The 26,713-nt window shown below is 58.1% G+C and overlaps 8 protein-coding genes across 8 annotated transcripts; 3 read left to right on the top strand and 5 right to left on the bottom strand.

Moving 5' to 3' along the window:
- Positions 1-92: 92 nt before the first annotated feature.
- On the top strand, positions 93-1,212 carry K452DRAFT_235208 (uncharacterized protein; the record flags this gene model as incomplete). The annotated part of the gene is made up of 2 exons (XM_033537415.1): positions 93-391; positions 483-1,212. 2 exons carry the CDS (start codon positions 93-95, stop codon positions 1,210-1,212), a joined length of 1,029 nt encoding a protein of 342 aa, XP_033393658.1.
- A 19-nt stretch (positions 1,213-1,231) lies between these two features.
- K452DRAFT_235202 (uncharacterized protein) lies at positions 1,232-2,215 on the bottom strand (the record flags this gene model as incomplete). Its single annotated transcript, XM_033537414.1, has 1 exon — positions 1,232-2,215. One exon carries the CDS (start codon positions 2,213-2,215, stop codon positions 1,232-1,234), a length of 984 nt encoding a protein of 327 aa, XP_033393657.1.
- Positions 2,216-2,993: 778 nt separating this feature from the next.
- Positions 2,994-3,578, bottom strand: K452DRAFT_321561 (uncharacterized protein; the record flags this gene model as incomplete). Its single annotated transcript, XM_033544406.1, has 1 exon — positions 2,994-3,578. One exon carries the CDS (start codon positions 3,576-3,578, stop codon positions 2,994-2,996), a length of 585 nt encoding a protein of 194 aa, XP_033393656.1.
- A 969-nt stretch (positions 3,579-4,547) lies between these two features.
- K452DRAFT_216069 (uncharacterized protein) lies at positions 4,548-5,432 on the bottom strand (the record flags this gene model as incomplete). Its single annotated transcript, XM_033536249.1, has 3 exons — positions 4,548-5,059; positions 5,118-5,210; positions 5,264-5,432. Coding segments are annotated over 3 exons (774 nt in total), but the record flags the coding sequence as incomplete, so codon positions are not given.
- A 1,885-nt stretch (positions 5,433-7,317) lies between these two features.
- On the bottom strand, positions 7,318-9,225 carry K452DRAFT_235249 (uncharacterized protein; the record flags this gene model as incomplete). Its single annotated transcript, XM_033537418.1, has 3 exons — positions 7,318-8,607; positions 8,670-9,056; positions 9,106-9,225. The coding sequence occupies 3 exons, from the start codon at positions 9,223-9,225 to the stop codon at positions 7,318-7,320; spliced, it is 1,797 nt and encodes a 598-aa protein (XP_033393654.1).
- Positions 9,191-10,950, top strand: K452DRAFT_291281 (uncharacterized protein). Its single transcript, XM_033541146.1, has one exon. It carries the CDS (start codon positions 9,575-9,577, stop codon positions 10,853-10,855), a length of 1,281 nt encoding a protein of 426 aa, XP_033393653.1. The 5' UTR covers positions 9,191-9,574; the 3' UTR covers positions 10,856-10,950.
- Positions 10,951-11,644: 694 nt separating this feature from the next.
- On the bottom strand, positions 11,645-12,780 carry K452DRAFT_312061 (uncharacterized protein; the record flags this gene model as incomplete). Its single annotated transcript, XM_033543513.1, has 3 exons — positions 11,645-11,768; positions 11,826-12,329; positions 12,395-12,780. 3 exons carry the CDS (start codon positions 12,778-12,780, stop codon positions 11,645-11,647), a joined length of 1,014 nt encoding a protein of 337 aa, XP_033393652.1.
- Positions 12,781-13,329: 549 nt separating this feature from the next.
- On the top strand, positions 13,330-25,299 carry K452DRAFT_301651 (uncharacterized protein; the record flags this gene model as incomplete). The annotated part of the gene is made up of 4 exons (XM_033542482.1): positions 13,330-13,644; positions 13,702-13,846; positions 13,902-22,495; positions 22,546-25,299. The coding sequence occupies 4 exons, from the start codon at positions 13,330-13,332 to the stop codon at positions 25,297-25,299; spliced, it is 11,808 nt and encodes a 3,935-aa protein (XP_033393651.1).
- Between the last annotated feature and the right edge of the window lie 1,414 nt (positions 25,300-26,713).

Here is a 26,713-nt window from a genome sequence, read left to right as displayed (position 1 = left end):
CGCACACTCTTCGTCCCTATTTCAACGCCATCTTGATTTCCGCGCCGCGCTCGTGGGCCTAAGCAATGTCCTTAAATCCTCCCGCCGCCGCCATGTCCACCGCCCGCGCTCCCCGCATCCACCAAGTCTACGTCGAAATCGACCCCGGTCACGACGACGACGACATGTACAGCTACGAAACCTGGTTGAGCTCCACCGCCGAGCGATACCGCGTCGAAAACGGCCGCCGCTTCCACGCCTACCGCGACGGCGTCTACAACTTTCCCAACGACGACCGCGAGCAGGACCGCCTCGACATGGTCCATCAGATGTCGTCGCTGGCCATCGGCGACGCCCTCTTCTGCGCTCCCATGAAGAAAGATCCAAAACGCATCCTCGACATTGGCACTGGGTAAGTCTGCCCTTCCGCCCATCCCAACTCACGTACGGCGCTCCTCTTTCCGCTACGCGTTGTACCACCCATTCCAACACCTGACTCCCAGCACCGGTATCTGGGCCATCGAGGCCGCCGACCGCTACCCCGAAGCCGAGGTCATCGGCAACGACCTGTCGCCCATCCAGCCGCGCTGGGTTCCGCCCAATGTGCACTTCGAAGTCGATGATGTCGAGTCCGAATGGCCCGAACGCCCGCCCTTTGACTTCATCCACGCGCGCTACCTCGCCGGCAGCATCGCCGACTGGCCGCTCCTGATGCAGCGTTGCTACGAAGCCGTCGCCCCCGGCGGCTGGGTCGAGTTCGGCGACTACGAAATGAGGTACGTCTCCGACGACGGCACCCTCACCCCCGACAACCACATGAAGCGCCTAGCCGAGTTGCTCAACGAAGGCTGCGACGCCATCGGCCGCACCTGCAGCCCGGGCCCGAAGCTGGAGCACTGGATGCGTGACGCTGGCTTTGTGGACATCGGCGTCAAGGTGTGCAAACTGCCCATGGGGCACTGGGCCAAGGATCCCGACTACAAGGCCATCGGCTTCTTCAACCTCATGCAGACGACGGACGGCCTCGAGGCCTTCGTGCTGGGCATCTTCACTCGTGTCCTCGGCTGGAAGCCCTTTGAGGTCCAGGTCTTCCTGGCCAAAGCACGAGCGGACCTCAAGCGGAAGGACGTGCACATGTACCTGCACTACTGGAAAGTGTGGGGGCGGCGACCCGAGATGGACAAGGCGCGGAACGAAGAAAAGCCCCTGAAGATAGTAGATCTATGTCTTTAACCCGTGTGAGACTTGCGTGCTACGGTCCAGTCCCCAACCACTCCCGGACGATGGCCTCCAATGGTCCCTTGAACCACTCCTCGTCGGCACCCACGCTGTTGTCGAAGCCGTGCTCGCCTGGACGCATGACCAGCTCGACGCGAGCCTCGGGCTGCCACCGGCGCCACGCTTCAACAAAGAGCCGGCTACCGCTAGATGGCATGATCGAGTCATCCGACCCGTGGGTGACGAGTAGCGGAGGCAGGCGCGCGCCCGCGCGGCTAACGTCCTCGAGTCGGTCAAAGGGGTACAGCTCGCGCTCGGGGCCGAGCAGCTCGCCGAAGCGAGCATGCTGGAACACGGCGATCATGAGGTCCATGCGGTCCGGGATATCGGCAGAGGCCAGGACGACGCCGGGCTTGCTGCGCGCCGCCTCGATGTACTCCTCCACCAGCTCCTCGTCCAGCATCGGCAGCCCCAGGATGTTCTTCTCGCAGCGGCGGGTGAAGTGGTCACTGCGAAGGTCAACCATGGGGTACGCGGTGATGAGGGCGCGGATGCCCGGCGCGCCCATGAACGCCGCCTGCAGGGCGAGCATGCCGCCCGCGCTATCCCCCATAGCGAGCACACGGTCAATGTCCACGGGCAGATCCGGCACCGCGGCCTGCAGGCCCTGCGGGCTGCGCAGCCAGGCCCAGAAGTCAGCGACGTCAGCCAAGACGTCGGCACCGCGGGCTTCGGGTAGGAGACGGTAGTCGGGCGTAACGAGGACGGCACCCTGCGCGCGCGCGAGCTCGAGGATCCACGGCGCGAAGGAGCCGGGGTGCAGGCGCGCGCCAGTTATGAGACCGCCGCCGTGGAAGCGCGCGATTACGGGACGGGCTGGAGCGTTGGTGTCCCGAGGCAGATCGGAAGGGACGAACACCGTCAGGTCGATGGGATGGCCATTGACATGTTTGTAGGTGCAGTGGTGCTGCGTGAAGCCGGCGAAGTAGATGGCGGGGTCTCGCCGGGGAAAGGCCATTGCGGTGGGTCGGGTGGAGAGCCGAAGGAAGGAATCGAGGAAGAAGGCCAGAGGTATGTCGACGCCAAGAGGTGCGTGAAGAGAAGAGAGGTGAAAGAAAAAGAAAAAGAAAAGGCCGAAGAGGCAGTCGTAGATGCCGGTACTGTAGGTAGGAAGAAACGCAAAAAGACGACAAGGCCAAGCGGGCGTTGGGGCCACGAGCTGATCTCCCGAGAGCGCGAGTCACGGCATTTGCCCGATTTGTCCGGATCGCCGCAGGCGTGGAACTCCGTCGAATCCCGACGCATCGGCCTGGTGGGGTTCGTCGCGTGGTGTTTGGTGGATGGATAATGGTGTTTTTTTTTTTTTTTTTTTTTTTTTTTCTCTATTCCTAACGTCCGTCACCGCGAATCGAGATCCACCGTCTAGCGAGACAGGACATAATATAATCAGTCCCTACAGAGTACTCCTTGCCAAGCTCCCAGCCCGAGTCCTAGGTATAGGTGAAAAGGTCTTAGAGCACACATAGACTCAACATATCTTAACTAGGTATCTTCTTCTACTCCATACAATTATCACCATCTCGCTTCACGGTACATCTCGCTTCACGGTGACGGACGTTACATACCATCACGTCCATCCTCGAAGTAAGTGCCTAGCAAATATCCTGCAAGGGCTCCTAGGTCTGTGGTCCTGTCCGAGTAACCCCGGTCAAATAACTCCGTGTGCTTTTATGGTACTGTACATGCTTCTTTCTGACGACCTCGCACTTAATTCCTCCGGCCATGGTGGGTGCCCTCTAACACAGTGCCGCAATGACTATTCTGCACCACAGGTTCTCAAAATTTTTTCTCTCATAACTCAAATCCCCTACTGTTCGTGCGCGGGACTTCGCCCTGCCATCCAGGTTATCGAACACGTCTCCCATCGCAACGCCCTTCTCGTTCGAGAACAAGATCAGACATGTACCGGAATTTTCACGGGCGCAGACGGTCGTTATAGGCGGCTGCGTCAGGTACATTGCTCTGAGGGTGTCGCGGTCCTCGCCGTCCTGCCTCAGCAGCTCGTGTGTTTCGGGCCGCAGCCGCACCTCTCTGCACTCCCAGTTCCACGTTCTGAGCGGGTCATCATCCGTTAGCTCATCCAGCGGGGTGTAGCATGGGTGCCAGTCGCCGCTCGTGAACAGCGGGTTGAACTCGATCCTGGAGACTTTCGGTATCCAGAAGCTCGGCTGTGGCGCCGTGGGCTGCGGCCGCTCGTCGCATGCCCACACTGTTATGCCTGCGAAGTGTGATTGGACCTTATGCAGATCGTTGTGGTCTTCAACTTGGGCGAGGCGCGCGTGCGCAGACGGTCCACCATACATGCGGAAGACGCTGGCCATCCGGTTGTACCTGCTATAGAGGTAGTAGGAGACGGGTTAGAGGAGGCTGAGGGTGCCGGCTGGGTCTGGAGTCAAGAAGAGCCGGCGTTGAGAAGCCGTGTCGTGGGCGATGAGGTCGCGAAGTTTGCTGCATGCGTGACTGGCTTGCCAGAGGGTTTCGGTGTCGGCGAAAGAGAGTATGTGGAAGGCGAGCTCGGTGATGTTGATGACGATGAAGGAGGCAGGAGGAGAAGACTCATTCTTCTTGACCTCATCCGGATCGTCGTCGTTTGCGGCCGCCGAGGCCTTTCTCTTGTTGCGTGGCATTGTTGACGTGGTTGAGAGAGCTTGTTGGTTGAGAGTGGAGTTCAAGTATTCTCACAGACGCAAGTCAAAACGGCAGGTGCGGCTGTGTCGAAGCTGCACTTTCCCACATCGACAACGGCTCGCTCAACTGACAACTTCACACTCGGCATAGCTGCACCTGTCTAAAGTCGTGTTGAAAGGTACTTGCACAACAAGAGATTTGGACGCAACTGCTCCCAACTCATTATTGTCTATGCGCTAAGATATACAGAAAATAACAATCCTTGACTGTCAACGAACTCACCCGACCCGACATACAATCATTTCCACGGAAAACCCTTCTTAGGCCATCGCTGCCATGACGGCTCGACTATCGCTAAATCCTCCGCCCAGACGCAGTGGTCCCCGCATGACCCCCTCAATAAAGAAAGAAAGACAAGAAGGAAAGAAGGAAAGAAAGACAGAAGGAAATCGGTATCTAAAACAAATGAGACCTAGAATGAGACTAACAATAGTCTGTAGAGATTATCAGGGCAAGGCGCTCTTTACAAGATATACTTGCTTGTTCGCTTGTCTCCGGCCATGTACGCCTGCACACCCGCCACCCTTTCAACCATGCTTGACACCTCCCTCGGAACACTACGGCTTCTCTTCTTCACTCGTGCTTTCATTGCTATCCTGCCGCAGGAAGTACGCTGGATGGACAAGATTGAAGACGGCGACAGCAATCACCATCATCGCGCCATCGAGGGAGACAAAGTAGCCCTCATGGGTGATCAAGTAGCCGTCCCAGCCCTGGGCCAGCTCGATGGTACGATAAACGCTCCGAATGTAGATGACGAAAATGGACAGAGTGGTGGCAGCGATCAAGACCTTGATGCGCAAGGACAGTGTGCGCCTCCGCACGCGCCATAGGAACAGCACGAAGAAGCAGCAAAACAGCGTGATCGACGCCATTTGGAACACAATACCTGCGACCATGATGTTCGTGCCGGGCTTGGTGTCCTTCGGAGGGTCTGATTGAGAGGCGATCGAGGCCATCGCACCGCCTACCGCTTGCACGACAAGCGATACCACGTCGCAGGTGACGAAGATGATGAGGTACATCTTCTCGGAGATAGGGCTAGACGACCGGCCCATGATGCCGATGAGCCGCCCGAGGATGACGTAGATCCCGGCGGTGAAGAACGTAGGCGCTGACTCGCCGTTAGCTTAGGGGCGATTTGCTAAAGAATGCTTCAGGGTTGTCCATACCGATGATGAGAGTTGTAATTTGCATCAAAAACGCATCTCCGCTGTAGGCACATTGCGAAGACCATTCTCGCCCTGCCCACCCTATCACTTCGGCTGTAGGAAGGATATTAGTATTGTGAAGTTTTTGCGAAGTTTGGATTACCTACTCAAGGCGCCTATGGAGAAGACAAGAGTCCACCAGGAGCGGGTGCGAACGGTCTGGTAGGTATGCGCGAGCATAGACACACCGAAGAGGGCGAGGAAGACGGCACCGGCCGCTTCAGACGGTACGTATCCATAGTTGGTGTCGATGCCTTCGATGTAGGCATGACAATCTGGGACGTCCGATGCGGTCCTGGGGGTAGTGTCGTTCATTTCGCGGTTTACGTGAAAGCGGTTAGAGGTGCCAAAGGTTTTATGTTAGGACGCCAGTGCTTATAAAAGCGAGGGCATAGTCGTGGCTCTTGTTGACCGGAGCTTACGGTGCAAGGATGTGTAGCTGACGAATCAAGCAGCACAAACAGACTGCACGCCTACGTACAGGCCCAGCGCCTTCTCGTGTATGCGTCCGTGAAAGGAAATGTTTTCGCGAAAGATAGGCTCACATATTTAGAATTGTCGCCAAGCCTCAGCGCGAGTTGGCGTAAGGGTTGATGACAACGTTCCGAAGGTTCCGCGCTGCTGACGTGCGCGGCCAGCGGACCAACGCATGACGCCGCCGGATGCCGGAACCTTCGTAGAACAGCTTCCGTCGGTGGAATACACATGCCGCTGTGGGGACTGTGGAGTTTGTAAGGCGTTTTTATTCGTTGACGCCAATCGTGCGGCTTGTGTAGGGCTGAGGCGTGCGCGCGCGCGCAGGGCTGTGCTCAGCTCTAAGCCTCCCTCCTAGTCATCTATATAGAAACGGGTTTCTTAACTTGATTCTTTTGGCATTGATAGGCACGGATATGGTTGTAGCCGAAGAAAAATCCTGGCACGAGGTTTTCAATTTACTCAGTGAACAAATAAATGGGATTCTAGAAACACCGAGCAGCGATCTTCTAAAAAATCAACAAACATTAGGTCTAAAGCCCTCGAAATTTCCAGGCTTGATCCATCGAACCTAGTCGTACCTCCCTGCAGCATTCATTATGTCAGAACAGCACCTTCATGTCGTTCAAAGAAAGCCATTCAAAACCCCCAACACGATCACATGGGAATTTCAAAGCCCCATTTTTCACACAAACAGTAGCTGACACTCCTTTCAAACCCGTAAGTCAAACAAGTAATCCTTGGCTGCAGAATCCGAGCAACATATGCGCCATCACAGCAGCACTGACCGGCGGAGCTGAAACATAAGCTAGGCTGACATAGGGCTGGCGGCGGCAAAGGGCGGAACGGTCCACTTCGATCCCACGTGCGGGCTGGTCCGTATGGATCGATTCTGACGATTCATTCACGTCTTGCTAGGGGGTTGGATGGGTTTCTGTGGGTTTGAATGGGCCGTGTTTCGATGTCTTGGCATATGAGGTGTTGAGGCGGCTAACTAATCTGACGCCCGCCAATCAATCTACGCTGGTGTGCATTCCCGTTGGATCTCGTGATTTTGGGGTTGTGGTTGGAATTTCTACTAAATTTACCACGGAAAAGAATGGTTAGATACAGTCGCTGGAACAAAGAAACAAAGTGTAGCAATTCTTTATTACTGACTACAGTCATTCGTGTTTGCGTTTGTTCACCTGTAACTTGCCTGCAGGCGTGTTTGCCATTAGACTCTGGTATGTAAAGACATCTAGGAACCAATGCAAACAACTCGCCACCGCATCAATCTATGGCTCTCTTGCAAAATATATAACTTCAGACACGTGATTGGCCCGAAATGGCCATGATTGAGCTGGGTCGAACGAAGCGCACTTCGGTCCTAAAGGATCCGTCTTCCCGACCGGATGAGCAGCTTGAATTCCGACTGGGCAGTTCTAACTCCCGCCCTCTGGTTGGCGCGCGTGATTCGGCAGACCGGATGAGATCGTACCACAGGTCGTCGAGACAGGACTCGAATGACTGGACGAGCATTGTAGAGCGGGTGATGCCTCTGGCAAAAGCGCAGACCTGAGACGGCCGTCTGTATGTAGGTGGGTACGTACGTACAGATCTATGTACGAAAGTGATTATTATCTGTCAGAAAAAGAGAAAATACTATGTATCTAGATCAGAGGACATTGAAAAAAAGAACGCCGACTCAACTATGCTCTTTTGCTTCAACAGTGTCAATGCGGTGATTTGGCTCGGCTAGGGTGGTGGTGGTAGTGGCAGCGGTGATGGGGGTGGTGGGGGTGGTAGGGGTAGGGGGGATGTCATCGCCATGCTTCTCCTCAGCGTCAACCTTCTCGACCTTCTCCGCAGTCGTCACCTCGCTCCTACCATCGGCGTCCCTGTCGCCAAACCCACCCTCCTCGTTCCCACTATCTTCTGCGTCACTCGCATCCAGGCCTTGCCGCGTCTGATGCGCTCGGTCCAGACTTACCTTCTTTATGAAAAACCCTGCCAACATCGCCGCCCCACTCAGCGCCGCAAACACAGCCCACACGATCTTCAGCGCGTCCGCATACGCCTGTATCAGCTCGCGCTTGCGCTCATCGTCTGGCATGCCGCCCAGCAGGGCAACGATGCTGGTTGCGTCTCGAGAGTACTCGGTGGCCTTGTCGGCCAGCGTCTCGGTTTTCAGCAGCTTGGCTTTCATTTGGTTCTGGAATACGCTGCCGGACATGGCGACGCCGAGGCACTGGCCGAGGCAGCGTGCGAAGATGAAAAGCCCAATGGCGATGGCCATGGCGTCATCGGAAGGCGTCGCTGCCTGGTTAATGATGGCGAGCGACGTGTACAGCAGTCCCAGGCCGAGGCCAGTCGTAAATGTCATGAAAAACCATTTCACGACCGAGGTGTCGACATCGAGCAGCGTCATGACTCCGAGTCCGACCGTGGACAAGATCCACCCGACCCAAGTGACGACGCGGAAGTCGCCCGTCTTGGAGATGACGATGCCGGCGATGATGGACATGGGGGCGACGGTGAAAGTGGCGGGGAAGAGAGCCACGCCCGACACGGTCGGGTTGTAGTCCTTTGTGGCTTCGAAGTAGAGCGGAAGGAAGTACAGCGCGCCGTAGACGATGGCGGCGTTAATAATGGCTGCGAACAGCGAATAGGCCATGTTGTAGTCACGCAGCAGGTCGAGGTGGATGATGGGTGTAGAGGGGACGAGCTTCTCGTACACGCAGAAGGCCGCCATGCCCGCCACGCCCATCAGCAGCGGCACTAACGTGTGCCACGACTCCCAGGGGAACTGGACGCCACCCCACGTTATGGGGATGAGGAAGCTCGAGGTGGCGCCGATGAAGAGCACGCTGCCGATCCAGTCGATGGAGCGCAGCTTCTCGAGCACTGAGCCCGGCGTGCGTTTCAACCGCAGGTAGATGGGGATCATGACGAGTGCGATAGCGGCAAAGGGGATGTTGATCCAGAAAAGCCAGCGCTGCAGCACAAAATGTCAGCGCAATGAGTTCACGGGCAGAGGAGGGAAGGGACGAGTTCTACCCAAGAGGCCTCATAGGCTAGCGCGCCGCCGATGACGGGTCCGGAGACACTTCCGAGTGCCCAGACACCGCCAATGATGCCAAAGTAGGTACCGCGATGGCGCATGGGTACAAGGTCAGTGATGACGATGTCATTGAGCAGGATGATGCCGCCGCCGCCCATGCCTTGGATGGTGCGGCCAAGCAGCATGGGGGTGAAGTTGTGCGAGACGCTGGAAATGATGATGCCGATGAGGAAGAGCAGAGTGCACGCCGCGAGCGTGTACATGCGGCCGAACGTCTCGGACAGCGAGCCTATGGGCAACTGGAAGACGGCGGAGCTCAGAAGGAAGCTGGTGCCGGTCCAGAAGGCCTCGGCGGCGGTGCCGTGCAAGCTCTCGGCCATGATCTGGGAGAGAGGTTAGTAGGATGGACTTGGACAATAGGGAATGACTGACGGGCAAGGCGACGGAGACGGAGGTGCCGTCGAGCGAGACCATCATGGCCAAGAGGGCGACGGGGGCCAGGGCGAGCCAGAAGTGGCGGCCGGGCTTGAAGTCGTGGCCGTCAGTGGACATGTTATTTTCTCTTGTCGAATTCGAGGCAGCAAAGGCCACGGCCTGAGGTCCAAAGATTAATAGGAAGGCGCGCAGGGCAGACGCGGGGCAACCATTTGGCCGTCGGGGCATCCTTGTCGATAAGCCCTGTCAGCCGTGTTGCTATTGCAGAAGCCCAACGTTCCTGCGCAAGACCTCCAACGCCCCTGTCAGCCTCGTCGCACCACTCGGGCGGGTGAAGTCGGAGCGTATGACTGAGATTCGAGACTCGAGAGTGCTATTTCTGCAGCCATGCCGCTCTCCTTCTCCCTAACCGAACCCACACTATCACCAACACTTTCATCATCACCATCATCATCATCATCAAATCATGGCTTCCGAATCTGTCCCCATTCCCCGCATCGCCATTGTTGGCGCCGGCCCGGCCGGCTGCACTCTCGCGCGCCTACTCCTCTTGCGCGGCGTTCTCTCAGCCTCGCAAATAGCCATCTACGAACGAGAGGCCGGCCTGCACGCGCGCGACCAGGGCGGCACCCTCGATCTTCACGAGGAGAAGGGGCTGGCCGCCCTCAAGGCCGCCGGCCTCTACGACAAGTTTCTCTCAGTCGCGCGATTCGACGGCGACGCCCTCGCCGTCTGCGACAAGCGCATGCGGCCGTACCTGCGCCTGACCAGCTCGCGCGACGGTGGCTGGTTCGCCCAGGGCAAGCCCGAAGTCGACCGTCTTGCGCTGCGCAGGCTCCTTCTCGATGCGCTGCCGCCGGGCCTCGTGCGCTGGGGCCGCGACGTGCGGCGCATCGACGAGGCCAATGGCGCCGTCTTCTTCGCCGATGGCAGCGTCGAGCAGGGTTTCGATCTCATCGTCGGCGCCGACGGCGCTTACAGTGCCGTGCGCCAAGCGCTGACGCCGCAGCAGCCCTTCTACTCGGGCGTGGGCGGCTTCAACATGGTGGTGCCCGAGGCGGCCAAGACCCGGCCGCTGTTGCACCGGCTCGTGAATGGGGGCTCGTGCTTTGCCTTTTCCGACGGCAAGGTTGTCATGGGGCAACAGCTTGGCGACGGAGCCGTGTACATTTCGGTGTGGGGCGTCAGGAGCGAGGGCTGGATGAGCGAGGCCGGCTACGATGTGCGCGATGCGAGGGCGGTTAAGGCGGCGCTGATGAGTGAGTTCAGCGACTGGGCGCCTGAGGTGCGCGAGATGCTCGCGGCGTGCGATGAGGGCGCCGTGTGGCCGCGCTCGTTGGTCATGTTGCCGGTGGGCATGAAATGGGAGAGCAAGGCGGGCGTGACGATCCTCGGCGACGCGGCTCACGTCATGACGCCGTTTGTGGGCGAAGGCGTCAACGCGGCCATGAAGGACGCCATGGAGCTGGCCGAGGCGATTGAGGAGGCTTTGGACCGCGGTGGCGGCAGGGATGCGTGGGGGGACTCGGTGCGGCGCTACGAGGAGGGCATGTTCGTTCGGGTGCATCGGGTGCAGAAGATGACCGAAGACATGATGAAGCTGATGCTCTTCACCGAGGGGGCGCCGGGGACGGTCATGGCGCAGTGGGTGGTGCGTTCAGTGAGCGACGACATGAGCGCGGTGGCAGTTGCGCTGCTGACGCCGCTGGTCTGGGCCTACTATTTTTTCTTCAAGTTGCTGCATTGAGACAAGCCATAGATAGCGTTCGCATCAATCTCACCATTACCCCACAAGGGCACGCAAGGAAGCAGATGATCCTAGTTGGGTTGTTCCACGAATAAGTGATGAACATGCTCGTGGGGTTCGTCGGCCGATGCACGTCAGAACGCGTGCATATGCAAGCGCGGAGGGAAGGCAGGACCCGTGTGCCAATGGCAAACGGCTTAGTCAGTCTTAGACGTAGGGCTGCAGGCGCTTCGGGCCAGCGACGTTAAAATAAAGTGGCCGAATTGTTGCTCGCCTGCCCTGTTGGGCAACTCTGCCCTCAGTCAGCCATGCAGGTTCGGCTAAAGGAAATTGCGCATGACAAGTCGTATGGACCAGAGGGCGCTAGGGAACGGGATCCTGCGGGAACGGGCGGGAGACGCGTGGGGGGAGGAATTGGAGGCTGGAGGGGATAGCCGCATGTTGCGCTGTTGCGGTGGGCTCGCCGGCGATGTAGGGCACCGGTGGCGTGTGGGGCAGCGGAAGAGGCGTGGAGTGAGACGGAACACGAGGTTGTTGTGAATGTTGTGGTGAGGTGGTGACGGAACGGCGCGGGCCGGCGCGAGATCATGTGACGACGCACGTGACCCGCGTGACTGGCAAACGCCGGACGCGCCTGCCATCTCTACCTTACACCATGGCGACCTGACTGCAATTCTGCATTTGACGTGCCTGCTCTGCTACGAACTGTAACCCCAAACGCAAAAAGCAAAATAACCAAAACAAACGTCATCGCTCCGCCAATCACCTCCACGGCAACCAACGCCGCCCTCAAGACGCCAAAGTCAGGCCCCGCCCAGCACCCGCATCAATGCGCTGCGCCTCAGCCACGATCTCATCAAACAGTTTCACGCCCAAGGCTTTTCCCTCAGCCGTGTCTGCAAATGGCGTGCGTCTGTTGCCACGTTAGCTACAACGTTCACGCCAACAAAAAAGAAAACACTAAACTTACTCTGCGACTCTTCCATCCGCCAAGTACGCGCCGTTCTCCGTTGCCGTCGAGCCCTGACCCTGCCCTGCAAGAACAGCCCACAACACAGCCCGTGAGCCCTCGTCCACCGAACGCGCTCGCAGCGCGCGGTTCAGGTTCATGGGAATGCGCAGGTAGAAGGGGAGAGCATTGTCGGCGCCTGTCTTGACAGTGCCGGGACAGGCATTGTTCGCCACAACGTCACCATGCTGTTGCTGAAGGCGTACCCCGAGCTCCCGCACAAACAGAGCAACGAAAAGCTTCGTGTCCGGGTAGCGGCGGAGTGGGGAATACGCGGCGCGAGCAGCGTAGTGTGGGAGAATACCAGAGGTGGCCGTGGCGGCAGGAAGTCCCGGAGAGTGGAAGCCCTGTGCGAGAGAGCCGACCCAGGTGATTGTGGGATGGTGCGAGGCAGTGGTGCGCTGAAGCAGCGGGAGCAGCATCAGCGAGAGAAGCGCATTGGAGAGCACGTTGACTTGCATACACCTGTCATTTTGTGAGGTTGGGTGAGCACGTACGGCAACAGTGAGGAGCGAAGAGCGCAAGCGTACCTTTCATGCCCGTCGACCGTCTGCTCGAAGCGCGCGAGGTTGATTCCCGCGTTCAGCAGCAGCACGTCGAGTCTCTTCTCCGACTGCTCAACCTTTCTGGCAAACGCGGCCACGCTGGCGAAGCTGGACAGGTCGAGCTCGTGTATAATGATGGCGCCGGTGGGATTGACAGCGCGGACACGGGCATCGGCCAACAGTTCAAGCCGCACGGCCAAGCCTCTAACGACGTCGCGTACGCCGAGGACGACGTTGGCCGCGCCGAGACGCAGCACTTCCAGGGCGAGTTCATGCCCAATGCCGCCCGTCGCGCCGGTGATGACGACTGTTTGCCCAGTGAAGGAGGCCGTAGCCGGGAGGGGCGGGATGGGTGTCTGGTAGAAGGGCATGGTGGCGGGCTTGAAGCGAAAGGTCGGCAAGTTGGAGACAGGAGAAGTCTAGGTAGGTGGAAGTGAGTGGGAGAAAGGTAGGTTGATCGAGTGAGGGGAGCAGAAGTCAATGCGGGCGTGGGCTGACGGCGAAAGATGGATGGCGTGGGAGACAAGTCGACAACCGATTACTGAATTGGGACACGACCACCGACCTACCTTTTCCAGGCGTCAGCTTACACTAAGACAGTGCTCAAAGGATTTCAGCTTGGTGAGCCCCCCAACTCGCAGCCTTACGCTTATGTGGCGCTCCTCACCTCCTTGCCCCCCCTGCCCCGCCACCTGCACTGTCAGCGCCTCGTTGGGAATGCCTACCATCACGCCTCGATTCTCGACCATTGTCTACCAGCTTGACGACAAAGGCCCCTTTATAAAAGCATCCGCAAGATGCCAAAAGTTTGTACCTCTCAAGCTCGTCCTTCACTGCAAGCTGTAGACCTTCCTCTTCCATATACCAAAAAAAGAGTCATTTTTTAGATTTCTTTTCATTCCCCCTTATCCTCATACACCATGTCCGCCAGCATGCGATTGAATGGGAACCTCGACGCCGAGTCTTCCTCTGAGGGCAGCTCGCCGTCGTCCCGCGTCGACGCTGACTCGAGCAACTCCTCAGTCTACTCCAGTGACGCCGAACTGGGAGCCCGCCAGCCTGTTGCCGATGACCCCAGCGTCATCGTCGGCATGGCATGCCGCTTCCCTGGGGCAAAGAACCCATCCCAGCTGTGGAATGTGCTCTCCCAGAAGGAGGACCTTCTGCGGAAGATGCCTGCGGACCGCTTCAACGTCGATGCCTTCTACCACCCCCAAGGCACGAACAAAGGCACGGTTCGTAGCTCCCCCCATACAACCCATTTTCCTCCAGCTGATGTGCCTGCCATCTAGACCAATGCTCGCTACGGGTACTTCCTCGACCAGGGCATTGACGAGTTCGACAATGAGTTCTTCCGCATCTCGGGCAAGGAGGCCGAGGCCATGGACCCGCAGCAGCGGCTCCTCCTCGAGGTCATCTACGAAGCTCTTGAGGAAGGTCAGTAGCCATACACTAATTCATGCGAGCCATTGGCACTAACACGTTCATCTAGCCGGCATCCCCATGGAGCAGGTCCGCGGTACACGCACTTCCGTCTACGTGGGATCTTTCTCCAACGACTACAACTCGATGTTGACCAAAGACCTCGCACAATACCCCAAGTACACCGTCACCGGTGCGGGTAATGCCATCCTCTCCAACCGTATCTCATACGTCTTCGACCTGCACGGCCCCTCCGTCACCATCGACACGGCCTGCTCCTCCTCGCTCGTCTGCCTGCACTTCGGCAACCAGTCGCTGCAGCACGGCGATGCCGACATCGCCATCGTCGCCGGCTCCGCCCTGCACTTCGACCCCAACATTTTCATCACCATGACCGACTTCGGCATGTTGTCGACCGACGGCCGGTGCCGCACCTTTGACGCCTCTGGCTCCGGCTACGTGCGCGGCGAGGGTATCGCCGCCGTCGTCCTCAAGCGTCGCTCCGTCGCCGAGGCCGCCGGCGACCCTATCCACGCTGTCGTCCGCGGCTCTGGCGCCAACCACGACGGCACTAAGGCTGGCCTTACCCTGCCCAACGGCGCCGCTCAGGCCTCCCTCATCCGCAGCACCTACAAGGCTGCTGGCCTCGACCTCACCGACACCGACTACTTCGAGGCGCATGGGACTGGTACCCGTGCCGGTGACCCCATTGAGGCCAATGCCATTGGCAGTGTTTTCGCCGCCTCGCGTGACAAGCCGCTGCTTGTCGGCTCGATCAAGTCGAACTTGGGGCATCTCGAGGGTGCGTCTGGCCTTGCTGGTATCATCAAGGCGACCATGTCCGTCGAGTCTGGCAAGATCTTCCCCAACATGCACTTCAACACGCCCAACCCCGACATCGACTTCGACCGTCTGAAGATCAAGGTCCCGACGCAGTTTGCCGACTGGGAGACCCCGACGGGCCTGCGCAGAGCGTCTGTCAACTCCTTCGGCTACGGAGGTTCCAATGCCCACATCATCATTGAGAACTACCGTTCCAGGGCCACTGCTCTCGCCTCAATCCAAGAGTACGCCCAGGCCACGGAGGTCATTGACAACACTACGGCTGCAAGGCCCTACCTCCTGCCCCTGACGACGCACAACGACAAGGGCGGCAAGAACCTCGTCGCCGACCTGGTGGCCTATGTCAATGCCCACCCGAACCTCAAGCCCGCCGACCTCGCCTACAGTCTCAGCGTACGGCGCTCAATGCACCAGCAGCGTTCCTTCGCCATCGGCCACGACCACAGCTCCGTGTTGCAAAGCCTGCAAGAGCCGCTGCCCGTGGCCAAGTGGACGCGGCGCAGCGAGCGCACGCCGCGCGTCGGCTTCGTCTTCACGGGCCAGGGCGCCCAGTGGCACGCCATGGGCCGCGAGCTGCTGGAAAAGTCGCCGCTGTTCCGGCAGACGCTCGAGTACTGCGACACCGTGCTGCAGGCGCTGCCCGACCGGCCGGACTGGACCTGCGTCGGCGAGCTGAGCAAGTCGGCTGACGAGTCGCGTCTCGCGCAGAGCATCTTCTCGCAGCCGCTGTGCGCTGCGCTGCAGCTGGCCATCGTCGACCACCTGCGTGCCTGGGGCATTGTTCCTGCGGCTGTTGTTGGCCATTCGTCTGGTGAGATCGCCGCCGCGTATGCCGCTGGCATCTTGACTTTCGAAAACGCCATCATCTGTGCTTACTACCGCGGGCTGTACATGTCGCAGGGCACTGCGCCCGGTTCGTTCAACAAGCGCGGCGCCATGATTGCTGTGGGCATGACGGAAGCTGAGGGCAAGGCTGAGCTGGAGAGTTACACCGGCCGCATCGCTCTGGCCGCTGTCAACAGCCCTTCCAGCCTGACAATGTCTGGTGACGAAGACGCTGTTCTTGAGCTCAAGGAGAACCTGGAGAAGCGCAAAGTGTTCGTACGCCAGCTCCGGGTCGAGCAGGCGTTCCACTCTCACCACATGCTGCCGCTCGCCCCGGGCTTCGAGAAGGCACTGTCCGGCACTCCCGGCTTCGCCCCCACCGAGGCGCAGTGCCAGATGGCCTCCAGTGTCACCGCTCGCGACTCCGCGGCCAGGCCCATGGACGCTTCCTACTGGGCTGCCAACATGACTGGCGTGGTGCGTTTCTCCGACGCACTGACGGGCATCTTGCTCGACGAGGATGACGAGCAGAACGTCGACGTGCTCGTTGAGATCGGCGCGCACCCTGCTCTGCAGGGCCCCTCGCGCCAGGTCCTCAAGAGCCTGAAGCTCGAAGTCCCGTACGTGGCTACCCTGACGCGCAGCGACCCCGCATATGAGAGCCTGCTCTCCACTGCGGGCCAGCTCTTCGCGCTCGGCTACCCCGTCGACCTTGCTGCGGCCAACAGCACCCTGTCGTTGACCAACAACCGCGACGTCGAGCGGGTTTCCCAAGGAACGCTCCTTCGCAACCTGCCCAGCTACTCTTGGGACCACGGCAAGTTCTGGGCTGAGACGCGCCTCATCCGTGAGAACCGTCTGCGCAAGATCCGGCACTCGCTCCTTGGAGCGCAGATGCCAGGAGCTCCCGGGAACCACCCGCGTTGGCGTAACTTCCTGCGCCTGTCCGAGATTCCGTGGTTGACGCAGCACGTGGTTGATGGGAAGACCATTTTCCCCGCCGCTGGCTACATCTCCATGGCGCTCGAGGCGGTGGCAGCGACGATGCCGGATGCGAAGCAGTTCCAGCTGAAGGACGTTGTTTTCAAGAACGCGCTCACACTGACAGCCGATGAGAACGGCACGGAGGTGATGCTTGACCTAGAGCCGCTGGCCACTTCGGCCAAGAGCTTCTCTAGCACGTGGCACCGCTTCTCCATCGTCTCGTATGACAATGCCGGCATGACGTTTGAGCACTGCCACGGCTTGGTCATGGCCGAGAGTGGTCCCTCCGAGCCTGTTACGAAACTTCCCGCTAGCGATGGTCTGGCGCAGCTCCAAAAGGCGTCGACCCGGAGGCAGGCTGCCGACAAGTATTATTCACAGCTGCGCAAGATGGGTTTGGACTACGGCGAGGACTTCCGCCTTGTGAAGGGTTACGTCGAGAGTGGCGACGGCTACTCGGTAGGTGAGCTCGAGTTTGACCCCACGAAAGTAGTCGCCTTGGAGGCAGATGCGTGCATTGTTCATCCTAGCTTCCTGGACGCGGCGTTCCATGTCATCTTCGCTGCCATCGGGACGCAGGCGTCGAGGAACTTGAACGAGGCCTTTGTACCCACCTTCATCAAGTCCGCCAAGTTCTCCGGCGTCTTGGCTGAGAAGAAGCACGAGACCGATTTGCAGCGTTTCTGGGTCAAGTCAGACACGAAGCTTCCTGGATCTCGTATCGCCTTGAATGATCTGAAGATTCAGACCGACTCCTCTCATGACTGTGTCATTCACATGGCCGGCTTGGAACTCACGGCTCTTGGCAACGATTCGTCAGAGGAAGAGGCGAAGCGCAGTCTCTTCTTCGGACTCCGATGGCAGCCTTTGTTCTCACGGCTCAACTCGGCCCCATCGGCCTCGCGCTTCTCCGACTTGGCTGGATTGGTCGATGTGTTTGCTCACCAGTACCCTGACGCTGCCATCCTCCATCTCACCTCGCAAGTATCAACTGCTAAGGAGGCTTTGCGCCACGCCGGTGGAGCGAATGGGGAAAGGCGTAGGATTGGCAGCATCACTCCCTTCTTCCCTGTGGAGCCTGCGTCGGTTGACTGGAAGGAGCTGGAGTCTGGCTGGCCTGGCATTGTAAACCTGGCTGAGCCCGAGCCGGCCACCTATGACTTGGTCATCCTTAGCGAGCCATGCTGCCATGATGCAGTCAAGTACCTCAAGCCCGATGCCTACCTTGTCACGGAAGGCTCTACGGTGGATACCACCGGGCTGACCACGGTCCTGGAAGCAGGCCAGTTCAAGGTCTGGCAGGCTACCAGCTCAGATGTCTCTCACGAAGAGAGTCTCACCATCGTCACGTCCAACAAGCCTTCAGACCGCACCCGGGAGATTGCCTCGACCATAGCCAGAGAGTACGATGGAGACGTCGAAATGGTGCCTTTGGCAACCGCAAAGGTTTCGACCTCCAATGTCGTTTCTCTGGTCAGCTTGGACGAGGATGCATTCTTCGAGCAGAACCCGGATGATGAAGTGACGTTGTTGCATGCTCTGCAAAGTCTCCTGACTAGCTCGGCATCAAACATTTTGTGGGTACTCGAGGGTGCAGCTCTCGACTCGCCGCGCCCGGCCCAGGCCGTTATCGTTGGCCTTATGCGGGCTCTCGGCAGCGAAAACGAGGATGTGCGTGTCGCGACGCTCGACCTGCCGCTCGGCACTGAGACGCCCAACGCTGCGAGCCGCACCCTCGAAGCTCTTCTCGAATGCAAGACCGAGACACAGATCGCGGAGCGCAACGGCTGCCTGATGGTGCCCCGCATCGAAGAGGATGAGGCACGCAACCAGAAGCTTCCCGTTGCAGGAAACCGGCAGGCTCGCCTTGAGGCCTTCCGGGGTAACGGACGCAACCTTGCGCTCAAGATTGGCAAGACAGGTCTGCTCGACACGCTCGCGTTCGAAGACGACGAGGACGTGGCGAATCCGGAACTGGGCGCAGACGAGGTGGAAATTGAGGTTCGTGCCTCGGCGCTCAACTTCAGAGATATTGCCGCGTCGATCGGCATTATCGACGACTACCGACTCGGTGATGAAGCCGCAGGCGTGGTGCTCCGCGCGGGCAGCAACATTGACCCGGCCGAGTTCAAGCCTGGCGACCGGGTATTGACGGTCAAGCCCGGACAGGGAGCTCACCGGTCGATAGTACGCAACACGGCGCTGCTGACGCAGAAGATTGGCGACATGGACTTTGTGACGGCAGCGTCGTTCGAAGCGGTGCTGACGACGGCGTACTACTCGCTGTTGACGGTGGCACGGCTGTCGGCGGGCGAATACTGCCTGATCCACTCGGCGGCTGGCGGCGTGGGCCAAATGGCGATCCAGCTGGCGCAGATGGTCGGGGCGAACGTCATCGCGACGGTGGGCTCGGCAGACAAGAGGGAGTTCCTGAAGACGCGGTTCGGACTGAGCGACGACATGATCTTCTCGTCGCGCGACCCGTCCTTCGTCGAGGGTGTGTTGCGGGTGACGGACGGACGCGGGTGCGATGTTGCGCTGAACAGTTTGGCGGGCGACTTGCTCCACTCGACGTGGAAGGCAATCGCGCCCTTTGGCCGACTGATCGAGATTGGCAAGCGCGACATCCACGAGAACACCAAGCTCGACATGGATCCCTTCCGCCGCAACGTCACCTACGCCTCGGTCGACCTGATCACCATGTACCACTGCAACCAGCCCCTGCTCTCGCGCCTCATCCGCGATTCCTACGCCCTCGTGCGCGATGCCAAGATCCAGCCCCCGGGCCCCTTCCAGGTCTTCAGCTACGCCGAGGCCCAGAAGGCCTTCCGAACCCTGCAGATGGGTCGCTTCTTCGGCAAGGTCGTCCTGGTTCCGGACGACAACGAGCTCGTCCCCGTCATGCCGCCCTCGTACCGCGACGTGCAGCTCTTCAACCCTGACAAGTCATACCTCCTGGTCGGTGGCCTGGGTGGTGTCGGCAGGTCGCTGGCCGAGTGGCTCTGCCGCAGAGGCGCCCGCGAGATTGCCTTCCTCTCCCGCTCTGGTGCCCGTGGCGCAGAAGCCCAAGCAACGGTTGAGTGGCTTACCGAAAAGGGCGTCTCCGTCTACGTCTTCCAGGGTGATGTCTCCAAGCCAACCGATGTTGACAAGTGCATCCGCTCTCTCCGCCACAACCTCGGCGGCATCTTCCAGGCTGCCATGGTGCTTCGCGATGTTCCCTTCGCTCAAATGACTATTGATCAGTGGCGCGCTTGCGTCTACCCGAAGACGTACGGCACGCGCAACCTCCACGAGGCCACCAAAGATCTGGACCTGGACTTCTTTGTGTGTTTCTCCTCCTCTTCGGCTGTCGTTGGCGCCGTTGGCCAGGCCAACTACGCTGCCGCCAACGCCTACCTTGACGCCCTGATGCGTTATCGCCGTGAGCAGGGCCTCGCCGGTACCACGATGAATGTTGGAGCTATCCAGGGTGTTGGTGTCGTCGCTGAAGACGCTGCTCTTGCAACCATCATGGAGCGTCTTGGTTACGACATGGTCTCGGAATCGGAGCTCTTCTACCAGATTGAAGAAGCCGTCACTGCTCCCAAGACAGTTTTGTCGACCCCGCGCGGAAATGATGCCCACCAGATTGTCTCGGGTGTCAACACGTCGCGCAAGGACGTGTACTGGGCAAAGGCGCCCCTTTTCCGGAACTTGTACGCCAACCTCGACCTCGGTGACAAGGCCAACCGCGGAAGTGGCACCCAGAACCTCGCTGCAGCATTGAAGAATGCAGCCGATGCGGACGAGCGTGCTAGCGTCCTGACGACCGCCTTCCTCGAAAAGGTAGCGGCCGTCATGGGCGCTCCTGTGGAGTCTATCCAGGCCAAGAATCCGCTCTCCGCATACGGACTGGACTCCATTGTCGCCGTCGAATTCCGCAAATGGTTCTCCAAGACTGTGGCTGTTGATGTTCCGCTGTTTGATATTCTTGGCGCCACCTCCATTGAAGCGCTCATTGGCAAGGTCAACGCAGCAATGCAACTCGGAGCGCTCGGATCTGAGAAGACAGAGAACACTGCGACGGCGGCTGACCAGGCCCTCCTTGCAAAGCGAAAGGGAACTGCAGCAGTACAGGCGCTCGACTTTGCCTCTGTTACTTTGCCCGCTCACATTCCTCTTTCAAGCTACCAAAGGCGGATTTGGTTCCTTCACAACCTACTGCCCGATCCCAGCTCCCTCAACTTCGTCACTTCTCACCGACTGGAGGGCCGGCCGCGGCTTGAGATGTTCCGAGAAGTGATTACGGAGATGCTCAAGCGCAACGGTATTCTGCGCACTTGCTATTTCGAAGGAGACGACTTCGCCGAGCAGAAGGTCCTCGATGACTACCAAGCCGACATCGACTATGAGGATCTCTCGTCTGCTGCCGATCCCGAAGCGGCTGCGCTGGCTTCCGTCAAGGCTGCGCGCGCGCAGACCATTGACATAGAAAATGGGGAGTCGATGAGATTGAAACTGATGAAGCTTTCGCATGCGCAGTACATGATAAGCATCGTCTTCCACCACATCTGCCTCGACAACGGCAGCTCCAAGTCTTTCATGGACCAATTCTTCAACTTGCACGAAGCCATTGCGGCCGGAAAGGACATTTCCAGCGTACCGGCGCCAAAGGTGTCTTATGCCGAATTCTCCGTCTGGCACAATCAGTTCCTGGAATCTCCCCAGGCCCTCTCAGACCTTGCCTGGTGGAAAGAGACACTTGGCGATGCATCGCGCGTTTCCGCGCTTCTGCCATTTGCCAAGTCCAACCGTCAGGGTCAGAGGACGGGTGAACGGGTGACGCTGCAGGAAACGGTTTCGCTTCCTTTGTTGAAGCGCATGAAGCGTATTGCTTCTCAGACAAACTCCACACCGTTCCACTTCCTTATGGCTGCATTCCGCGCCTTTGTTCATCGCTACACGGATGAAGACGACCTGACGATCCTCATGATCGATGGCAACCGGCCGCACCCAGACCTTGGAGACACCCTCGGATTCTTCGTCAACATGATCCCGCTGCGCTTCAAGGATCATTGCGAGTTTACGTTTGAGCACCTTGTCCAACGTGCGAGGACCATCGCGTTGGACGCTCTGTCCCACAATGCCACGCCCTTTGACAGCATCGTGGATGCCCTTGGCGCTGAACGCACCGATTCACACTTCCCCTTGGGCCAGATCGCGGTGAACTACCAGATGTATGGTGAACCTCCAAAGTACTCAACTGCCGACTTTGATATAGTCGGAAACGAAATGGAGGATATCCCTACTGCTTGCGACATGCAACTAGAAGCAGTCGAGGATTCAGCCACTGGGCTCAAGCTCAAGCTTCAGTATGATCCGTCTTTGTACGGCGGAGAGGACATGGAGCGCTTCTCGGAGAATTTCCTCGCCTTCCTGTCCAGCGCCATCAAGGACCACCGCCAACCGATCACGAGTATCAACATGTGCGGCAGCAAGGAGCTGGCTTACCTCCGCGAACGTTGTTGGAACGTGCAGCCAACACCAAACGAATGGAATGACCGGTCTGTCGTGAGCCAAGTCGTCAGGCTCGCCGAGCTACAGCCCAATGCGGTAGCCATCAAGACTTCGGACGGCGAAAGCATCACCTATCGGGACATTGTAATGCAGGCTCAATCGATTGCCGCAAAGCTCAAGTCATACGGGGCCGGGGCTGGAGACATTGTCGGGCTCCTGTTCCAACCGGGGATTGACTTGGTTGCGGCCATGATGGGTGCCTCATTTGCCCGTTGTGGATACGCTCCTCTCGACCCCAGCTTTGCGAGTGAAAGGCTGCGCCACATGATTTCGGACTCTTCGGCTTCCATCCTATTGGTCGCTCCGGAACTTGATGCGACGGCAGCCGAACTCTGCGGTACGGACATCCCGGTGACTCGAGTGGTCCTTTCTCCGGACGACACACCGATCGCCACCTCTCTGTCATACGAGGAAATGTCCCAGAACGATCCGTTCTATGTTATCTACACTTCCGTTAGTAGAAAGTCCTGTTAGGTATGCTCAACTGTTAACGCGACAATCAGGGGAGCTCTGGAAAGCCCAAAGGTGCGGTTTTGACACATGGCAATACCCAAGCTATGCTCAGCAGCCACAATGCATTCCACGAAATGTCATCTCGCGACAAAGTTTTGTTCCATTCTTCTGCAGCCTTTGACCTCTCGGTGGCGCAGATCTGGGGCGCACTTACATCCGGCGCCACTATCCTTCTTGCGAAGCAGGACATCCGCAAGGACCCGCAGAGGCTGGCAACTTTCATGCAACAAGGGCGCGTGACTGTAACCTACTTTCCTCCCACCCAGTTTGCGCTCATCCTGGAGCACAGCAGCGACATCTTGAAACAGTGCTCGGAGTACCGCAACGCCATCTTTGCAGGCGAGTACCTGCCTGTGAGGCTGGTCAAAGCGATTTACAGCCTTGGCACGCCTGTCACGGTATTCAACCAGTGGGGACCGAGTGAGACCACCGTCCAGACGACATCTCACAAGACTCCTCCACCCAGCGCAGTCGACGTGAACCTTCCCATCGGATTACCTCTCGCCAACAACTCTCACTACGTTGTTGACGACACCTTGCAGCCTGTTCCTGCCACTGTTACCGGCGAAATTTGCATCGGCGGTGCACAAGTTGGCAGCGGCTACCTTAACCGACCAGACGTAACAGCGCGCACTTATCTGGATGACCCGTTCGCGTCCGACGCCTTCAGAGCTCGGGGCTGGAGTACTCTTTACAGGACGGGAGACAAAGGCCGCTTTCTTCCCAATGGTGAACTCGACTTCAAGGGCCGCATCTCTGGCGACAGGCAGATCAAACTTCGCGGATACCGGATTGATCTCGCTGAAGTCGAGAACGAGGTCCATGCCGCTTCTCTGCACCTCCCTACTGCGACGAAACTGATTGACGTTGCCGTGTTGCCGCGCGGACTTAGTGCCGGTAACGACCATCTTACAGACGACAGGCAATTGATTGCCATTCTCGTTCCCAAAGAGTCAATCTCTTCGGGGGAGAAGCAGGCGGTAATCAACGCATTGCATGCAAACATCCGCCCGCATCTCAACGACTACATGCTCCCCAGCGGATACCACTTCACCGATGCTCTTTCCAACCTCATCAGCGGTAAGATCGGCAGACAGCACCTTCTCACTATGGAGTTGGACCTGGTCTTCCCCTCGACCCAAGCACTGGAAGACCAAGCTCGCGAAGAAACGCGCTCTGAAGCGGACGAGATCCTGGAGTCCGTGACCGGCTTGTTCAAGGTGGTGCTGAAGCTTCCTGCCGGCGGGAACGTGAGCCCCACTCAAAGCTTTTTCGATCTTGGTGGCCAGAGTCTGCTGCTCCTGCGTCTACAGGCGGCACTCAAGCGGCAATTCAAGGTCAAGATCGATCTGAGGGATCTGTTCGCGCATCCTACACCGCTCGGAATGATGAAGCTAGTCGCATCTGCTACTGGAGTTGACATCAGCGAGGTAGCAACGCCGTCTGCTGCCCAAGATGGCGAGATCGACTGGAGTGCTGAAGCCACGCTGCCCGACGACGCTGCATTCTATCCTTCAGCCTCGGCAACTCTACTTCCGCGAAGTGAAATAACCGAGATCCTGCTCACCGGTGCTGAAACTCCAACTGGGATTCGCATGCTTCTCCGCTTGCTTTCAGACCGACCTCGCGCCACTATCACCGTCCTTGGCTCACAGGCTCCTCTCTCTGAACAGCACTTGCGATCTCTCATATCTGATCTTGGCCGATCTGTCCCAGCTGATTTCAGCTCTCGCATCCGCATTCTGCCCGGCAGTTCTCTCACCTCTCCAAACCTCGGCCTTACGAACCAGCAATTCGCGACCCTCGGTGCACGCTTGCAAGCTATCTACCATTTCGGCGGCTCGGTCTCACTGCTCAAGTCCTATGCGGACCTGCGCCGGCCAAATGTTCTCGCGTTGCACGATCTGATCCGGCTGGCAGCCCTCAACACGCAGCACCGGGCCGAAATTCACTACCTCTCCACGTGGAGTGTCGTGCATCTTCAGGCCTGGCACTCGACCAAGCGCACGCACAACGGACCTGGCTTCGTCACGAATGAAGTTGCGCCCGATCACTTCGTGCCTGGAAAGGAGGAGCAATTTGCCTACTTCCAATCACGCTGGGTCGCAGAAATGCTCCTGACGCAAGCAGCGCGGCGCGGTATGGCCATTGCCATCTACCGCGGGTCAGCACTCGGCGAGACGGCGGCAAACAAGAAGAGCAAGAAAGAGCAGCAGGAATCGGACACGGACAACTTCTATGTGGATCTCCTGCGCAGCATGGTCCAGAGCGGCGAGGTCCCAGACCTGGACGAGAACGCCGGTATCGATGTCGATATTGTGCCTGCTGACTATCTCGTCAGCGTCGTGGCGCGCCTGTCATGCGCAGAGGCGGCAAGGCCTGTCGAGCAAGCCGCTGGCGCAGGAGCTGAGCCAGCCGTCTTCCACGTGCGCAACCCTCGCTCTCTCGCACAGCGCGACGTCCCTGCGCTGATTGCGCAGCTGCGCGGTAACGCACGCGTCGAACCCGTGCTCTCAGCGAAGGACTGGGTCGAGAAGTTGGCGCCGGGAGACGATGGAAGTGAGCCTGCTAAGGGGAGGATGGCGGCAACTGTAGGGGGCGAGTATCTGAGGGTTGGACACAGGATTTTCAGCCTCGACGATCGCAAGACCAGGGAGGTTCTGAAGGGTCTGGGGTGGGATGAGAATGAGTGCCCACCTGTTGAGGGGGCGTGGTTCGAGGAGTTGCTGGGCGTGAAGTCGTAGGTTTTTGTTGGTTGGGCGGTTTTGGGTAGGCGGGTTTCTTTTGTATAGGTACTTTCATTGGGATTTGGGAGTGTTAGCAGATCGCAGACGTTTGTAGTTAGCCAACCTGGCTGCCTTTTCCTTTTCATATATAGTAGCTCTCATTGAATAGACTCTTGTTTGGTTCAGCCTTTGTCCGTTTTTCACATCGCGCTTAATCAGTGCTCACGCTTTTAAATTTCATTTCTGTCGACGCTAGATTGCGGAGTTGTCCTGTAAAAAATTTGTTAGCCAAATCAGTGAAAGGGCCGGGTTGATCTTGCTGGTGTTGTTGGGCTTGATTGAACTTTTCACGTAATTGGATAGCAATACTTTGGAAATGACGAGTCAAACTAGTTTCGTTACTTCGTTGGTGTTTGTGCGTGAAAGATCATGATATTTCGGGGAGACGTCCCTGCATGCTTCCGTGAAAACGCCAATTACAAAAACCACTCTTTGAACCGCAGCGATTTTAAGTCACTGGTCGGTCTTGTATAGATCTCTTTTCCAAATTTATTAATTGATGCGGCGAAAGTGTGGAGTTGTGCAACAGACGCGAAGTGGATATGGACTAAGTTTTAATTCTGGAATTTTAGGAAGCTACACATTTCGTATGAAAGATAGTTTGACTGTAAATCAGTAACTCGCACTTAACCTACTGTCTCGATTTAATTCCACTTCCCCAAAGAGTGGGGGCAAGAAGGTAAGAAGAGGCTTTTGTTGCACAGATATGCCGAGTGTCACGCTTTCTACGGCATGTTTTCTTGCATGGCCCACTCATCAAAGCCACCCTGGTAAACAGACGCTAGGATCTTACCGAACCGAGGCGCCCTCGTGCGCCTATGCAGTTTTGGGTCGAGAACACTGTCAGCCTTGGATGAGCTGGAGAATATTTGCCTGGTTTCCGGGGGTGATTTGGAATTTCTGGACAGGCTTTTCAGCCTTGCCGCGGAAGCGGGTGACTGGAAAGCCTCACTGCCTCACACCACGAGAGCCTGCAGCTTTTCTTGGGCGGTAATTGCCTCGGTTTGAACGTCAATGCATCCTCCCCTCAGTTCCTACATACCTTGACCCTCTTTCAAAGGTGCATGAAGGCCTACAGGGGCCCTACCGGATTAGTTTTCACACCACTTGAATGAAGCAACCTCTGGGCTCGCAGCAAGGTAAAGGATTTGCGCTCCAGCCACCACACTTCTGTCGCCTATACATTTCCCTTCTCGATCGGGGCCTGAGGTCGTATACCAGGTCGTTGATCGCTCTGTCATTGGGTACACCAAGGTATGCAGGACAGAACGCGGCACCGGTTGAAATGCCCGAGTTCCGTATGAGTGATGATGCCTTGAAGTTACATTTATGATTTTTGCTCAATTGGGCAACGTATGTGGGCATCTTTTCC

The sequence above is a fragment of the Aplosporella prunicola genome (assembly GCF_010093885.1).
Source record: "Aplosporella prunicola CBS 121167 unplaced genomic scaffold K452scaffold_26, whole genome shotgun sequence".
Classification (NCBI taxonomy): Eukaryota; Fungi; Ascomycota; class Dothideomycetes; order Botryosphaeriales; family Aplosporellaceae; genus Aplosporella; species Aplosporella prunicola.
The sequence above is the reverse complement of the archived record's forward strand: the minus strand, read 5'-3'. Positions and strand labels throughout refer to the sequence as shown.

Excerpts from the sequence above, each read along its gene's own strand:
- K452DRAFT_291281 (XM_033541146.1), top strand. The coding sequence starts at position 9,575 with ATGGCTTCCGAATCTGTCCCCATTCCCCGCATCGCCATTGTTGGCGCC.